Source organism: Danio rerio, chromosome 12 (genome assembly GCF_052040795.2).
Source record: "Danio rerio strain M-AB ecotype USA chromosome 12, GRCz13ab, whole genome shotgun sequence".
In the NCBI taxonomy this organism is placed as follows: Eukaryota; Metazoa; Chordata; class Actinopteri; order Cypriniformes; family Danionidae; genus Danio; species Danio rerio.
In genome coordinates, this window is record NC_141032.1 from 38,088,799 (window position 1) to 38,107,394 (window position 18,596).

Here is an 18,596-nt window from a genome sequence, read left to right on the forward strand (position 1 = left end):
GTCTTAGTCTGAAGCTCATTCACTAGCCCCGCGAAAGCTCCTGACAATCGGAGGACGCTCTTCTCTTTTCTTCCGTCGCGTCGCTCGTTCACAGCGGCGCGGGAGGTGAACGCGCAGAGGCGGAGTCCGCGGGAACATCAAGTGCAGCTCCAGTGACGAGGATGAGCGCGTACGGTGGATTCCCGCCACTCCGGCGGCTGCGCGTGGGCATCAGTGAGAGAGTTCCGTATAAAAGCTCCCGCATCCTCCTCTGCCTCTGACACTCTCTCTGTGTTTGAATGATACGGTGTCTTCTTCCTCTCCTCCTCCTCCTCTTGTGTTTTCTCGGAAACATTTTCCTGCAGTAGATATTGAAATTCTCGTCTATGGTTCTGACTCAAGCTTCCAAAATGTCCCGGACTGACGAGGTGCACCGTATAACGGAGAATGTTTATAAGGTAAGTTATTATTTAATAGACCTATTTTTGTCTTTGTAAGTATTTTGCATTAATCATTATGCAGATATTACATGTCAGGTTAAATTATTAGTGTTTTAAAATGTAACCGAAAAGGATTTATAGTTGCTTACTGTGAATAACTTGTTTGATGGGACACTTCAACCCTCCCCAAAAGACATTTTGTCGTCATTTAGTCATTCTTACGATGGTCAAAAGTTGTAGTTTGTGTCTCTGTGTGTGTGTGCACATATAGAGAATATGAGGGGCTCGTATCCTCCATTTCTACTGAGACTGTTACTTTGAAGTCAATTTATACAGAATTTGTACAATGAACTGTCCCTTTAAATGATGCAGACTAGAGACACATGTAATGTAGAAATAGCTGGTTTCAGTGTGGAACCAGTTTAACCAAATAATTCAATCTGTCATCTCACCTGTACTCTCTGAAACTCATGTGAGTTTCAAGTGCCTGTCACTTATGTAATAAGCTTGAGTGTTCACTTCTGTACTTTTGTGAAATCTTAAATAGAAAATTTAACAACCCTCGCCTTGCTCCAAACCTGTTTCAGTTTCTTTATTTTTGTTGAACACAAAATATGCTGATGAATTTTATAAAACCCATTCATTGTAATGTAATCCATAGTAGTTAATAATACAATGAAAGGTGATGGCTATTTGGGTTTACAACATTCTTCCAAGTATCTCATTTTGTGTTCAACAGAAAAGAGAAATTTATAAAGGCTTGGAACCACTTGAGGCTGAGTAAATGATGTGATTGTTCTGGTCTTTGAATGTGTTAGCTTGTGTATGCTTGTATTTGTTTTGCTCTAAGTGAGTTCTCGGTTAGTAAAGTGGTATGAAACTGATTGTGTAAAACAGATGGAGCATATCTGCGTCCCATCAGGAAAGAGTGACTAATGCACTTGCATGGATCCCCATGGCAGTCGCATACGAACATCCTTTTACTTCTTTTCTCTGCCAGCTTTTCCCGCATGGAGCTCACGTCTGTTGTAGCGTACAGTACCTCTTTGAAACCACCTGACTCACCAATCTAAACCTCGGTGGCTGACCCAGTGAAGCGTGTTAGTCAATCCTGCTGACATCTGTTAAGGGAGTTTAATGTTTAGGTTGTTAATTCCAACCCATGGAGCTAATATCCTTGGGAAGGGACGCTATTATTACATGGGCATTTTTGGGGAGGGGTCAGAGGAATACTGTGCTGTGAGGATCTTTTGACTGAATTGATGTAGCAAATGCATTTTTTAAATAATTAAACATTAGAGGAGATGCAGTACATTTAGTTTTATACATATAGGCTGTCAAAAATCATGTAGATTATTAAGTTATATATTTTAGCGTAACAACAATGTATTTTTAATAAAATGGATATCTTTTTAAGCTCTGTGATTTGACTAATTTAATTAAAATAAAATCGGAATTAATTCTACATTTAGACATATATATTAAAATAGGAAAAATATATACTAAATATTATATGCTAAATAGTTTCCCAGAGATAGGTTGCAGCTGGAAGGGCATTCGCTGCGTGAAACATGTTCTGAATAAGTTGGCGGTTCATTCCGCTGTGGCGATCCCGGATTAATAAAGGGACTAAGCTGAAACGAAAATGAATATATACTAAATAAAAAAAAACTTTCATAAAAAAAGGTAATAAAAAAGTTCCAGATCAGTGATGCCCAAAGTAGAGCCTGCAGGCCAAAGTTGGCCCATCGAAACCTTTGATTTGGCCCACCATCCCATCTGAAAGGAGAGTATGAGGGTGAGGGTTGGGCTGAATGCCTTGAACACGGAAATCGTCATTTTCTAATTTGACGCAACCGTTGTTTGTTTTATTGATGAACTACAAAAAAGCAAACTGAAATTAAATGTTTCAATTAAATGTAAATCAATCTAATTTTAAAAAATGTAATTACTGTGACTCGACATATAAAGGATTATGGAGACGTTGGCAAGCAAATCAAGGCAGAAAATCGTGTAATTCTGTTATAAATCAGATTGTTTTTACTGTAATAAGTTTATTGTACAATGAAAAAAGACTAAAAAACATAATTAAATAAATTAGGAAACTACCCATGGCAAATTGCTCCAACTATATTTACCTTCAGCCCACAAGCCTCAATCAAGTTTGGTTTTTGGCTCATGTTCTAGATGAACTATGCATGTTATACTGTATATTATATATTTTTAAATCTTAAATTACATATAATCTGAGTAGAGCTTGTATACAAATTTCAACAGTAGCCTGAGAAAGCAGTTTAAAAATAGTTTAAAATATAAATTAAATGGGTCAATGAGTGTGTATGGATGTTTCCCAGTACTGGGTTGCAGCTGGAAGGGCATCCACTGTTTAAAACATAGTATGCTGGATAAGTTGGCAGTTCATTCCGCTGTGGCGACCCCTAATGAATAAAGGGACTAAGCTGAAGGAAAATGAATGAATGAATGAAATGGGTTTAGATTAGTCACATATCATCATAATAATATATGTATATAATGCTATTATTATATAGAATTTAAACACATTTTAAGTGCTCTTTTGGCTGATATTAAATGTAGATTAGTATTGTACGGCGCTAATTTTACTTGCAGACTTTGCAAAAATAAAATACATGTGTGTTTTTAGGGAAACACAAAACCGTGATTGATACAGCACTCTCTGTATGTGAACAAACAGGAATCTTGTGCTTCCTTGGAAAGACTCGTCTGAGGCTGAAGTAAAAAAAAGGCAATGATAATATCTCAGTTCCTAATAGAGGAAGTTATTTGTCTTCCACTGTAAATCTTTCTTAAACGTGGAGATACATTTTTCATACGCTTATAAAAGTTGTGTAACCGACCAAAAGAAAAGCTGTAGTTTAATAACTGGGCGTTTCTTGACCACATAATCCTCCTTCAGGATTATTTTGCATGCGTTAGTACAGTATTATGTTCTTGTCAATGGCAGAAGTTTTAGAATATTTACATAGAAACCATCTCCAGTGTTTGCACGGCCTTTGATGATTTTTTCCTGGATAGATTGTTTCAGGATTAACTAAAACATAAAGCTTACATATTTCAATGTCCTTACATAGATAGGATGATTTTTAAATAGTCATAATTTGTGGAATAAACTAATTCAAAACCCATATTAAGACACTTTAGAAAGTAATCAGTTGAAGCCGGCTACAATATTAATGATTTTAAACCTCTGTTGGGGTTCATTACTATGATATCCTGTGGTGTATTATATTGAATGAGAAATGGAAACTCAAGTCACGACCAGTGTTACCTCTAGCTTTGAGCATTAAGGTCATTTTGTCCTTTCAGACTTTCAAGTGGGAGGATATTCATTCCTCACTGGGTCTCTTGGCTTCTTTAGGCTCTGTGATTTGTATAATTATGGGTATTGTGAGACCACAGTGGGGTTCTCTATTATAAGAAATAAAGAGACAGCGGATGCAATGGAGCGATAAACTGTACTCAGTACTCACTGATAGAAGAACGATGTAGTGGGCCATTTGACAGTGTCAGGCATCATCTTTCACATCAGTAATTCACAACTGGTGTGAAATGGATCAGAAATGGGGTGCAGGATTGTTCTGTTTCAGACAGCAGGGCAAAACAATTAATGACAAAAAATTCTGGACACTTCTCTTTTGTTGGACGGACTTTTACATTGTTTTAAAATATTGCTGTTGCTGCCTGAACTGATTTGAGTCTAGTGATGTGTCATGTTTCATTAGAAAGCACTGCAAGAAATCATTATTGATCCTTTAAAACCATTTCAGTAAAAACTGCTAGTTTAACATTGGTGCATCCGTAAGCAATGCCATATACAACATGTAAAATAGACAACTAAATGTTTAAACATACATAGATGAAACAGCATAACAAATACAGTGATTAATTATGTTGTATCTTTTTGTGCTGGAGAAACCAATAAAACTTTATAGTGAAGCGTCAAATTTTAAGGCAAGCCATTTCACTTGGCGGCCATCTTTGAAACGCGTTTCTAGCAGTATGCTTGGGCATTCTATCTGAATGGGGAAACATCAAATTCTCCAAAACTGTTTGCCAAGCTTACGATTACATTACATATTTGGAATCACCAATTAAATTAATCAATAACTGTCTCATAAGTTTAATTTCTAAACTTTCGAATCAAACAAAAATCTTGTCAGGTTGCCTAAGCTAATGGGCATGCACACTTGAAAGGAACAAGATCACGACACCAACCTCATTTAAGGTTTTATTCTACGCATTATCATCCTCTGAACAATGCTTTGTCAGATTATGCTGTTTTTTTTTAATAATTCACAACTTGGTCTTGATGGTAAATCTCCTCCAGAAATGACAGAGAGGATTTGTTTACAAGTTAGTGGGCATTTGAATGGTTGCTGTCATGTGATGTGGGTTTGACAGGACGGACTGTACCTCATGTTCGTTTCATACAGATTGCAAATCCAAACAACTTTTGTTTTCAAAGGCACTTCAATTTAAAAGCACAGATTTCAAGCTTTATGTAGATATATTTCTTATGTCTGTGAAGCAAGTATTGTCAGATGCCAGTGGTAAAAGCATACGTCTGGTCCGAGCTTCTCCCCTGATGAAATGTCAGTCTATGGCAATCAATGATTGGCTCCTGTACTAAAAGGCGGGGCTTTATTTCCATATTGACCGTTACACTTTTCCTCATTCAAAACTATAGGGGTGACATGTCTTGTGTATTCTATATTCTTTGTTTTGATGTGTTGAATGTTTAATGATGACACTTCATAATCTATTCAGTTCATCTTGGTGCATCAAGTACATTTTGTCACCTGCATTAACTGGTTTACCTGAACGTTTCTTGAAATACCTGCTTGTGTTAACCACAATGTGTTTTATGTGAACTCAAATATTGGGGGAAATTCTGGGTGTTTCCCCATTCAGCTTATTTATTGTTTACATTTGCTTATCACATTCATAGTGTTGGACATATGCAATTTATTTATTTATGCAGCTACCTATGTACATTCACATTTTTACCACTATTCTGAGTTTTAGATACATAGATACATGTAACTGGCTGCTTGCTTTGTCTTTTATAATGCTCATATTTATGTCCATGTGAAACTGTGGATTGTGTTGCACGGATTTTTGTGGGGGAATATATTTTAAATGCCAAAAACAGCCATATCACCTTGCAGCCCAACACCGGTTACTCACTGAAGCTAAGCAGGGCTGAGCCTGGTCAGTACCTCGATGGGAGACCACATGGAAAAACTAGCTTTCTGTTGGAAATGGTGTTAGTAAGGCCAGCAGGGGGCGCCCAACCTGTGGTCTGTGTTAGTCCTAATGCCCTAGTAAATGTGAAGGGGACACTATACTGTCAGTGGGCGCCATCTTTCGAATGAGACGTTAAACTGAGGGCATTAAAAACCCCATGGCACTTCTTGTAAAAAGTAGGGGTGTAACCCCGGTGTCCTGGCCAAATTTCCTCCATCGGCCCTCATCCATCATGGCCTCCCAATCATCCCCAACCACCGAATTGGCTCTAAAAGTGTCTCTCCACTCCACCTATAGCTGGTGTGTGGTGAGCGCATTGGTGTCGTTGTCCTGTGGCTGCCGTCGCATCATCCAAGTAGATGCTGCACACTGGTGGTGTGTAGAAACTAGGGGTGTCACGATTTTTAATCGAAATCGATCGAAATTTATGCTCAATTTTGACTATCGAATCAAAAAATAGAATTGCCGATGCTGCCACGCCCCCATGTCCCGTCAGCTTGGCTTGTTGAAAAAAACAGGCTTGTTGAAGTGCTTGTTAAACTGCAGAAGCAGGAGACCCATAGACAGAGCCTAAATCCTCTCCTCTTTCAATGAAGTCGCCGGTGTGTAAGCATTTTGGATTTCCAGTGAGTTATGTTGACAATTTTCGTGTTGTCGACAAAAAAAACACAGTTTTGCAAGCTCTGCTATGTACATATTACGTACGGTTCGTCCGATAGACAACACCGGCATCGCGATCCTTCGCCCGCCCCCGTTGCAAATCCGCTCGCGGAAAGTACACACTCAGGCCCTGTTTACACTGTCTTTGTTTTTAAATAGCATTTTAGAACGACAACGATTTGACATCCACAGTGGCGTGTAGCATTTCTGAGCAGCCCTCCTTCCTCTCTACCTCTGAAAATGCACATCACGTGACCACACAGACACAGACGCACTCACAGCCATGCGCTCAGCAGGTCCAGGCAGTCAGAGGACTGCTTCAATCTTTCACTCACTTGTTCTTAGTCATTTTAGCGAACACCTCAGATACTGTTGGCTGGTTCCTGTTGGTTGTGCGTCTTTTTTAACCGACTTCATTATAACGACACAGATCACTGCCTATTCATGAGTCCCGCAGAAAAAGTGATTGACAGGTGGTAATGATGTGTGTATCTTGCCTTTATTCATTTACTGTATGATTTGTTTATGGGTAAAACAAAGACCATGCAGGTCAGTTAGTTTAAACAGTTGGCTACAAATAATTAATTGGTCATTAATTAATTAATTATTCATAATCGAAAATCGAATCGAATCGTGCCTTTAGAATCGAAAATGTAATCGAATCGAGGATTTGGAGGATCGTGACACCTTTAGTAGAAACCCCCCTGATTATTGTGAAGCGCTTTGGGTGTAAGGCCATACACAGTAAATGCGCTATATAAATACACACATTACAGTACATTAAACTACAATTTAGTCAAATGCTTTGAATGGAAATATACAACGCTATTATGGGTAAAACATCAGACTGTTTTATAAACAAACATGGAAGGTGTGTAGAAATTGGCGAATGGCAGATCTGCTGAATTATTTTGTAGCAGCTTTCATGAAAAACTGGATTTGCTGACTCTCTGCGGATTCTTTGTCCAACTTTGTATGTGATTTCGGGAGTGTGTCGGTGTGTATGTTTGTGTGTATGCCTGGCAGCTGCTTAGTAATCTCCCAGGACCCTGGGAGCTCAAATCCACCCGTCTGCACTTACGAGTGACTCAGCCTGCATCTGCCAGTGTGTGGGCAGTGTCTCACGGGCCATTGGAGTATGTGTGTCAGTTTGTGCATGTGCCTCTGTCTGTGTGTGTGTGTGTGCGGGTGTGGGTAGTGTCTCGCAGACTGAACGGTCTGGTTGTGAGAATGTGCCTCTGCCATAGCGTAGGGGTTTTGTGTAAGTTCAGCTTTGTGTGTGCCCACGGTGAGTAGGACAGTGAGACCTCTGAGATTGTCATCTGTTGGAGGCTGTTTTCTTCATACCACGCTACACTGCCCACATCCAGTCCACATGTCCACACTTGTGGGCCACACGTTTTGTTTTTTCAATGTAGGTATTAGGATCAATCATGCATATGCTTATTTTGGTAAAGCATTATTTGGTGGTCCCCTTTAGGCATTCAGTTGTGCTCATATAATGTCAACTAACTCTCATTAGACTAGTAATAGAGTTTTATTAGACTCTTAGGTAGGGGACAGATCTAGTTGAATATCCTTTTGATGTAAATACAAAGTTACTAAGCCTTTTTTTATTGGTATGAGCTGATAAATGTTGATTTTATGTCACTTTTATAGGCCTTATTTGTTAAAGGGGATAAATTCTGGATTATTTCTGCTGATCCACTTCAGGTTAGGTTGGTCTCAACATTTGCTTTTCTTTTAATTTCTGATTACGCCCCAAGTCTAGGGGAAACAAAAAGGGCATAATAAACGAAGAAAAAACAATTGTGTTGGGGGGGTGGATTTCCCAAACTAAACAAAACTTAAAGCAAAAGATTCCCACAAAAAACTCACACACTCAGTTGAGAGTATATATGAAGATATCTATTATAGAAAAATGGGGTTAATATAAATGAGCATTTCGTCAGGGTGATCACAGGCCAAAATAACAACAAACAAAAGAATCTATAAAATAAATCCACTAAATTACCTATTACTATTTAAAGGAAAATACAAAAAAGCTTATCTTACTCCCTAACATAAACAACGTCAAAAGTTATCAAATAAATAGGCAGGTCACCCCTACACGCTCAAACTCTCAAAAATATTTTCAAGAGTTCACACTTAGCTGATGATTGATAGTAAAGCTAGTTTGGCGTGCTGTCCCGGGAGAGAGCCCTGAGCTGATAAGATCCTCGAGCCCTGGGCTCCCTCCCGTTGCAAGGCGAGAGGGGAGTTTGAGCTCAGGTAGCTCTCGATGACTCCCCTTCTTGCTTGTTGTAGCTAAGTGTCAGATATGTATACTGAAAGGTGTACTCAGAGGTTAGCTAATGTATTTTGATTAATTATTTAGAGTGCTTGTTTTTGAACTGTGGGAGGAAACCGGAGGACCCGGGGAAAACCCACGCGACCACGGGGAGAACGAGCAAACTCCGCACAGAAATGCTGTCTGGTTTGGAAAGGAATTAAACCAGGGGCATTCTTGGTGTGAGGCAACAGCGCTAATCGCTGGCCACCGTGACGCACTTTTGAAAGGAGGGAAAGTAGGGTTGGGTGGGGGGGGGGGGGGGGGGGGTTTCTTCGAGAAGAAGATATTGAGATGAGAAAAGTCTGGTTATTTATAGTGAGTTAAGGATCGTCTGATACGATTAGCTAAAGTTGGAACAGCTGCGAACAATCATAAGCACGTGATCCTCTCGAAAATTGTTTATGAATAAACTTCACTTAACATATGATGGTCATCAATACAATGTTGGTTGTTGGTCGTCGGCCGGAGGGGTGAGGGAAACCCAGGAGCTCCACTCCAAACACCGAACGCACAGAAATGAGCTCTTCGAACCCAGCCGGAAGCTCTCTTATATACAGGCTTTTGAGACCAGCAGCCAATCAGAACAGGGAATCACGCCGGTATGGGAGCCTATGAGACAACAGAAAAACAACAAGAGGGCGGGACAAAAGAAAAGGACAGAGTACAATCCACAATAATAAATAAATAAACTTCAGTCGTGACAAGGGAAAACAAAAATCAGAAATTATCAGAAATTATCTCTGCTTTTATTAACAGAATTGTCATTTTGGATGCACCAACGCTTTAATGAAAGTGCTGAATAAGTGAGGGATTAGTATTAAACTGGTAAAGCTGTCAGCCTTTGGTATCACATTCAAAATGTAAAAAAGTGTTTATATCCACCCCTTGCATTTCCATTGTTTGCTGGATATCTGCCACCTAGTTCCAAAATCAGCATTGTGTGTTTGCTTTGTGTTCAGGTGTGTGTGTGTTCCCAACGTAATAAAGTGTATTTTGAGGGCGGAGTGGGGATTTTCTTCACAGGCTTGGGTGAGGTCAACTGGCTTTCCTCTCTCAAAGTGTTATTTGATTTTCTGGTTCATATGCATAGCAATTAGAAAAGCGCAGTATGTGTCCTCTTGCGGAGTGGTTTTGGCATTATATAAGAAGTCCTCGTTTCAACTTTGCCTCTTATCTCAGTCCAAGGCATCTGGAGAGACTTAAAATAAGATAGATGTCATTAAAAATGGGTCCTAAATAATTTTTTGTTTGTTTTTGTGGTGTAAGGTGTCGAAGAGAAGACAGATGGTAGCTTAACAACATGTTGGACAAAAGCTGTTGGACTGTTTGTTTGCGTCTGTGTTTTTTGACTGCCTGTAGTACCTCTAAAGGGAATGGGAATCTTAGTTGAGACAAGGAGATTATAAAAGCTCTGTAAAGGGCAAAGCTTATGACTTTATGCAAAAACCTGGTACTTACAGATGGTCGCATTATGACTGTGCCGCCTTCCTTCATTATGGCATGTTTGTTTATTAATTGACTGCTTTATAGCTCTTGGCTGAATAGTGACCTTTGTTGTTGTTTTTTTACTTTCAGAATTCATTTTCATTAAGAACAGACTGTGAATCCAAATGGTTGGCCATATTGGTATCGGCCGGTTTTTAATGTTATCGTTATTGACCTGATAAGAAAATAAGTAATCGGTAGAATAAATTCTAGATTATTTTTGGCAGTTCATATGTATGCTGCATGTGTGCATTTAAGAAGACTTTTGCTAATGGAAGACTACATATTCACAGTCTGTGAGTTTTTCACATTGGAAAAAAGGAGTTTAAAATTGAATTCTTAAATGATTTTGGGAATAACGCAATGTTTCCTTGTTTTTTTTAAATGTAAAAATAAAACAAGTTGTCCACTGTTTTTGTTTAAGATGAGTTTTTGTAATTAGCATCAGAAAATGTTACATCAAGATTCAAAATTATCAGCCTCTTATATCACTTATCGATTTCCAAATATAAATAGTCATTAGCCTAAATTTCCTTGTCGATGCATAAGTTTCTTTTTTAAAACATAAGATTATGACAGACAGATTTTGGACTCTATTTTAACGGTCTAGGCGCAAAGTCTAAAGCTCATGGCAAAAGCATTAAGGGCATGTCCAAATCCACTTTTGCTATTTTAAGTATAGAAAAATACGCTCTGCACCCTGGCGCATGGTCTAACAGGGTTGAGCTTATTCTCCTAATGAGTTATAGGTGTGTTTTGAGCATAATTTGCAATAAACCAATCAGTCTCATCTCCCATTTCCTTTAAGAGTCAGCAATGTCGCGGCATGGCGCATTTGCTATTTACATGGTGGACTTTGTAAGTGGAAAAACTAAAAGCTTCACTGTTGAGAAAACAGTTAAACAGACCATCTGCAGCACGAAGATAAAGATTGAACCTCCTCCATTCATCCTCTTTACTTTCCCTTTACTTTACTCTTTACTGTACTCCTTTACTTTGTGGATAAAAAACAGTGGAAAGACATCATCAGCTTACATATTTTTGTTTGTTAAGCTCAAAGATTTGTTTTAAAGCTATTTCTAAATTCAGTTCTAAAGTGTTTTAAAAAGTTAAATCAAAACACATGTCCTATTCTTATGCCACATATAGTGATGCATACGTCTCCAAAACTCGAAAGGAGGACAAAACAAAATAAGTTTTTATTAAAACAAATATAAATTTGCATATAATAAATAATACAGCTGATAATAATAGTATTATACAAATGCAAATTATCATGAACGAACTGAAAAAAGGCATGAAGAAGGCATGGAGGCGGTGGTTTTTATATATATTCACATAGAAAATAATAATTTTTGTAACATTTGATTTTTTTGTAACACCTTTCAATTTTTTCATATGTAGAGATATTTGCGTACTGCTCTACATTCTGTGTGTATTAAGCAATGTGTAAGCATTTGAACCCGCATAACTAACGCGCTCTACGCTGTACTTTTACCAGCATTTAATTGGTCAATGGCGTGGTCTATTTCAGTTCCCCCAAATAACAACGCCCCAACAATGCACCTTAACACACCTTCCTTTTAGATCAGCACACCCATGAGTCTACAGAGTGGCGCAAATGGATTTTAAACAACATGGTGCAAAACAGGAAAATTAGGGTTGCGCTGGTCTAAAAATAGCTACTCTATTGTGCTGGCTGTATGATAGAACCCTTTGTTGTGAAAGTGAATCAGTTAAGAATGCTACATTTAGATTTTGAGGGTACTGTATGTTAAACAGGCCAAGTGTTCATTTAAATCATTTGAATTAATATATTTCACTCCTTATTTCAGATGAATATATTGTATAATGTATAAAATAAATAAGTGATTATGAGTCATGCAGTGCTCTTGGTTTGATTGACTTACTGCTTGTCAGGCTCCTCAGGTTATCAAATCAAATGCATTTCGAGCAGTTGTACATGCAGACCTGTCATTTAGCAATTACTTGTGTTTAATTTGTAATAAATGAAACATTTAAGTCTTGTAATTCCAGGCACAGGCTTAGTCAGGGCTCAAACGTGGCATGAGATTGTATTTTTGTTGGTGTGGTGTTGTGGTTAAAGCTAAGGGTTAGTAGTAACCAGATTAAATGGTTTTATGTGTGCACGCAGATGGCGAGAGAGACCGCACTGCTGTGATTTGTAGGTGAGAGCCTTGCCAGCTGTTTGGATGTCAGTGATGATGAAAGAGTGAATGAGAAAAACGAGGAGGAAAAGATTTTATGTTGCCAGCGGCATACCATCAGATTATCGCGTCCTTGCAGGCACAGAATGTCTTTGTACTTTATTAAAAAAATCTGAGTTACACTCTTGGAGCACTAAACAGAGACATCTGTGCAATGTAATCAATTCTTTTATAGTCATTTAGACTCGAATGGCCCTGAATTTCGGGAATTCATTAAACAATGATTTAAATAACATTTTGGACCTCTCACATGAGCTTTATGTGGAAATCCACTCCAGGGTTATTGATAGAAAATGATCTAATTGTATAAAATGCTTTAGGAGATTTAAGAGAAACTAGATTTACATTTTCTGAAGATATTTGGTGGCTGTCTGTCCAAATCAGTTCTTACCGAAAAGAGCACATGCTAAATTATATTATCCTTATATATGTATTGAAATTGTCTCAGGCTGTCTACAGGCTGTAATATACACTCACCGGCCACTTTATTAAGTGTCCAATCGCTTGTTAATGCAAACTTCAAATCAGCCAATCATATGGTAATAACTCAACGCATTTGGGCATGTATACATGGTCAAGACGATCTGCTGCAGTTCAAACCAAGCATCAGAATGGGGAAGAAAGGTGATTTAAGTGACTTTGAACGTGGTATGGTTATTTGTGCTAAAACATGAATCATCTTAGACTGGTTTCTTGAAAATGACAATGTACTCAACAAGTTTACTGTGCTCAAATGGCCCTCACAGTCACCAGAACTCAATTCAATAGAGCATCTTTGGGATGTGGTGGAACTGGAAATTGGCATCATGGATGTGCAGCTGACAAATCTGCATAATTTTATCATGTCAATATGGACCAAAGTCTCTGAGGAATATTTCCAGTACCTTCTTGAATCTATGCCATGAATAATTAGGGCAGTTCTGAAGGCAAAAGTCGGTCCAACCCGATACTTGTATGGTGTGCCTAATAAAGTGGCCAATAAGTGGATTTGTCTCAAACCTACAAGGGGATCTGCTTACATGACAATATTTTGGCTTGTCCACTTCATTCCACTCCATAGGCTAATGTGGTCTTTTGGCAGCCATCATGGATATAATGTGATTGAAGAGGAATCTGTTTTTGTCATGCCAGTTATGAATAGGGCCTGAAACAGAATCAGGGCAAACATACTACTGTCATATGTCTGCCAGCCAGTGGTTTGAGTGGGTACCAGAATAAGGACGGAGGATGGAACTGGCAAGAAATGAAAGAAACATATTACTATTTCCCTGCTGCACAAATGTGTAAGGTTACTGTGATGAGATTCTATATTTGCCTTGATTATACTGCAAATGATAGCAGTCTATCAGAGTCTCACTGTAACTGACAAACTGTCTGGTTATAATGATCTCATTTTAACCTGCAATAAAAAAATTTAAAAAACGTTTGGGAGAAAATATTCTGATCAATTCTAAATATAAATACAACACTGAAAACAATATTATATATTTATTAAAAAAAAATGCATTTAAAATTTTAATAAGGTTGGCGCGGTGGAGCAGCGATGTCACCTCACAACAAGAAGGTCACTGGTTCGAGCCTCAGCTGTGTCAGTTGGCATTTCTGTGTGCATGTTCTCCTCCGGGTGCTTCGGTTTACCCCACAAGTCCAAAGACATGTGCTATAAGAGAATTGAGTAAGCTGAATTGTCGGTAGTGTCTGTGTGTGAATGAGCAGCCTGATCTCAGGAGAAATGTAAGTATTTTACGTTTTTTCAGTTTAGTGGCTTATTCAGTTTATTGGAGTTTAGTCATATAAAAATGTACGATTTTAAAAAGGAGGCGTGGCAACCAACCCCCGCCCCTAAACCCAACCATAATTGGGTGATAAACAAATCGTACTAAATTGTAGGAATTAGATCATACGATTTAGCCACTAAATCAAGAAGTGACAAATTGTCGTAAGATTGCGTTGGACTGAAAGTATATGGGTGTTTCCCAGTGATGGTTTGCAGCTGGAAGGGCATTCTTCACAAAAACATATGGTAAATAAGTTGGCGGTTCGTTCCACTGTGGCAACCCCTGGTTAATATAGGGACTAAGCCAAAAAGAAAATGAATGAAATATTATTGAGGGCGACATGCTGGCTCAGTGGTTAGCACTGTCGCAAAAGTGAACATCAAGATGATTTGATTCCATCAATATTTTGGATTTTAAAAAATGCTATTTAGAATCTGTTATGTTTGTGACACTTTTAAAAATGAAGGTTCCAAATGGGTGTTTTTATGGTTGTTATACCATAATAGAGCCATTTTTGGTTTCCCAAAGAACCTTACATGAGTGATATTTAAAAAGGAACTGAGTGCTTTTTTTATTAGGGGCCATGTAAAATCCTTAAATATCAATTGTAATTGAATAATAATTTTAAAATTCATAATTAAATATATTTATAGGGTGGCGCAGTGGGGTAGCACTGTCACCTCAAAGCAAAAAGGTTGCTGGTTCGAGCCTCGGCTGGGTCATTTGGCGTTTCTGTGTGGAGTTTGCATGTTCTCCCCATGTTCGGGTGGGTTTCCTCTGGGTGCTGGTTCCTCCACAAGTCCAAAGAAATGCTATAGGTGAAGCGGGTAAACGAAATTGGCTGTAGTGTGTGTGTGTGCATGAGAGTGTATAGATGTTTCCCATTACCTGGTTGCGGCTGGAAGGACATCCACTACATAAATATGCTGGAATAGTTGGCAATTCATTCAGTTGTAGCGACACCTGAAAAATAAGGGACTAAGCTGAAGGAAAATGAATGAATATATGAAATTTAATTGATAAATTATTAAATATGTGTTTTAAATTTAACTTTTTATAATTTAGAAAAATGTGTGAAATAATGTTGCATCACCATTCAGCATAACAGTATGTCAAAATAAATCACTATAATAAAAGTTCATAGTACATTTGATCATATTTTAAATGATTTTATGATATATTACTTGCTAACAAGCAGGTATCACTTGGTGGTTTGAAGGATAGTGGCAAATTAATATAAATTACATTCACAATTTTTGGAGGGTTGCACTATAGTTCTTCAATAGAGTGTTTTAAAAGATCTTTAAATACATGTCTGACAAGATTATATGAAGTTTATAAGGAACTACTGTGACTGCATGACATTTTAGTTGGTTATTCTGTTAATAGTTTTAAAGATGTATAATACAATTTTTTTTTTGCAAAGACAAAATGTGACATTCTGATAATTAATATTTATAACAGCAAGTAGAAGGAATTTTTGGCATTATGGTAATAAGGAATTGGAGGAAATCGTATTTAATTGTTATTAAGCAATCAGATCTTTTGATTTTGATTTCTTTAAAAGTTAGAGGTAGACTACAATAGAAATATACACTGAAGGTGCAAGGAAAGGAAATAGAATGAACGGATGCATGTGTGTGTTTGGGCAAGGATGAGAATCTTTGCTGTGACATTTCTCTCGAGATCTCATGGGAGAGTGCACCAGCAGAGAGACGAATCCCTGATTGTGTGCAGAAACAGCCCCATTATATTTATACATATATTCATTCTACATAGGCACATGCACCAGCACACGCATTCATCATTGTCTCCATCATTCAAATTGAAATCGTCCTTCACTCATTTCTCATCCGCATTTCTGTGAATGGATTAAGGCTTTGGGCTGGAGGGGGACACAGTGTTCCATCAGTTTAAGGTAACGAGCTCTATAGCTGCACAAACTCCCCCTCCTGCTGCGATCAGATGGTACGATCCGAACGTGCGGGGAATTGGAATGCGCTGAGAGTAATGCGGGGGAATTCCGACACAACCATACATGGGCAGGGAAGCTGTTCTCTCTCCATCTCACCTCTCCAAGCGTCCTCTGAAGTGGGATGCACACGCAGTGCTGATGTTCACAGCGAACTCGCACAGGCACACATACACCCACGCACGTACACGCACAGGGGCTCATCTCAAATGTAAATTGGTAAGATGAGCGCCAGGGCGGCTTGTAGGAGTGAGACAGCTGTAACTAAATGACTTGCAGCATCCACAGTGGACACGGAAAAGATATTGGTGCATGTGGGAAGCTGGAGGCAGGCGCAGCAGAAAAACTCAGATCAAGGACATAATGTTGGTCTTGAAGTGTAATAAAAGTGAAGTTTGGCAAGTGTGTGTTTGCAAGTTTTGCAAATTGATGCGCTCCCTCTGGAAATGAACGAACATTTCTGGAAAAATGGCTTCAAATTTTGATTTCAGACAGAAGCGGACAAAATGGTGTGCAGTATGCACTTGAATGATATATTCAGAATGTCAACGTGAATGAAAATATAGTTAACAAAACAAGCCTGATGATAGGTCAGATCTCCTGTCAGTCAAACTCCCAGATAAGGGTCAATTAAGCACTATTACATTGTAATATTAATGGCAATCATTTAAACTCGCAATGAAAGTGGCAGTTGTTTCTTGAGTAGTGATTGGTAAAATTTATCAAATGTATGAATGATTATAAGTGGCTGAATGCAATCTTCCAGTTTATTATCTAAAAGGGACAGAGTTGATATGGTTTATTTGTGTTTTTTTTAAACAATACACTACCTGACAAAAGTCTTGTCATCACTCGCAGTTGTAAGAGCAACAAATAATAACTTGACTTCTAGTTGATCATTTGAAAAAGTGGCAGAAGGTAGATTTTTCTGATGAATCATCTGTTGAAACACATCTCAATCATTACAAATACTGCTGAAGACCTATTGGAACCCACATGGACCCAAGATTCTCACTGAAATCAGTCAAGTTTGGTGAAGGAAAAGTAATGGTTTGGGATTACATTCAGTATGGGGGTGTGCGAGAGACCTGCGGAGTGGATGGCAACATCAACAGCCTGATGTTTCAAGACGTTTGTGCCACCAAATACATAACAAACCACAGGAGAGGGCAAATTCTTCAGCAGGATAGCGCTCCGTTTCATACTTCAGCCTCCTCATCTAAGTTCCTGAAAGTGAAGAAGGGCAAGGTGCTCCAGGATTGGCCAGCCTAGTCACTAGAAATAAACATTACTGAGCATGTCTGGGGTAAGATGAAGTAGGAGGCATTGAAGACTAATCCAAATAATCTAGATGAACTCTGGAACTCTAAGATAACTTTATTAATAAGTTATTTGAGTCATTTCAGAGATGTATTGATGCAGTCCTCCAAGCTCAGGGAAGTCATGTACAATATTAATTATTTTTTCCACTGCACCATGACTTTTTATTCTATACTATACAATATTTTTGTTAAGTGACAAGACTTTGGTTTAATTAAATTAAATCATTATAAATCAAGGCATGACCATATTTTATATTGGTAAAAATAGCATAATCTACAGGCCTTCACCTTTCATATAAGCCATTTCTAATACTAAATCATCAACTAGAATTCAAGTTGTTCCTAAAACTTGGATAGGCGACAAGACTTTTGTAAGGTAGTGTACTTGGGAAACTTAACTTGCAGTTGTATATATATAATCATTTTAATTAATTGATTATGTAAATCCCAAGACTGACCATTTAGTTTGATGCATGAATAAAACAATTCCAGTAATTACATGAAGCGCTGTATTACATGTTTTGGGAAAAAAAAATATTCATTTCTGACCATTTTACCAGAAAAAAAAAAATCGAACAATAATTGTCATTTTGGTACACTTTGATGAGTGAATTACTACTAGTAGGCTCAAAAGGTTGTTATCATTCATCCACATGGAAGTTAACAAGAATTATTTATATTGTTAATTAAATTTCCCAATAATTGTATTTTATTAACGTCTACCCCTACCCCAAACCTAAACCCAACCATTACAGTAATGTAAAAACAGATCTGGATCTGGAGTCTTCTTTATTAGTATAGCTGATTAACCATGATTAGTTGGCACAGAAGGCACCTACTGTTCCATATCTATCAGCTGATAACCACTGATAACGCCCATTCAATCGAGTGATAACATTTGAAGCGGATGTGTACTCCTAACATTGTAGAAACTAAACATACCCAAAAGTATAGCAATATCTGGTAACCTTGTGGGGACATTTTTTTGTTCCCCATGAGGAAAATGGCTCAAAAATGAAAAAGAAAGAAGTAAAAATGCAGATTGTTTCCTAAGGGTTGGGTTTTAGGGGTAATAGTCAGAATATACAGTTTGTACAGTAAAAAAAATATTATC

The 18,596-nt window shown here is 38.0% G+C and overlaps 1 protein-coding gene across 50 annotated transcripts in view; it reads left to right on the top strand.

Moving 5' to 3' along the window:
- Positions 1 to 258: 258 nt before the first annotated feature.
- baiap2b (BAR/IMD domain containing adaptor protein 2b) overlaps positions 259 to 18,596 on the top strand; it is an 86,952-nt gene continuing 68,614 nt past the window's right edge. For all 50 annotated transcript variants that reach the window (XM_087276780.1, XM_087276768.1, XM_087276791.1 and 47 more), the window contains exon 1: positions 259 to 437. Coding sequence is in view for 34 of the 50 variants with exons in the window: in XM_087276750.1 (XP_087132876.1) it covers positions 366 to 437 (72 nt within the window). In the remaining 16 variants the exon portion in view is untranslated. The remainder of the gene's footprint in view (positions 438 to 18,596) is intronic.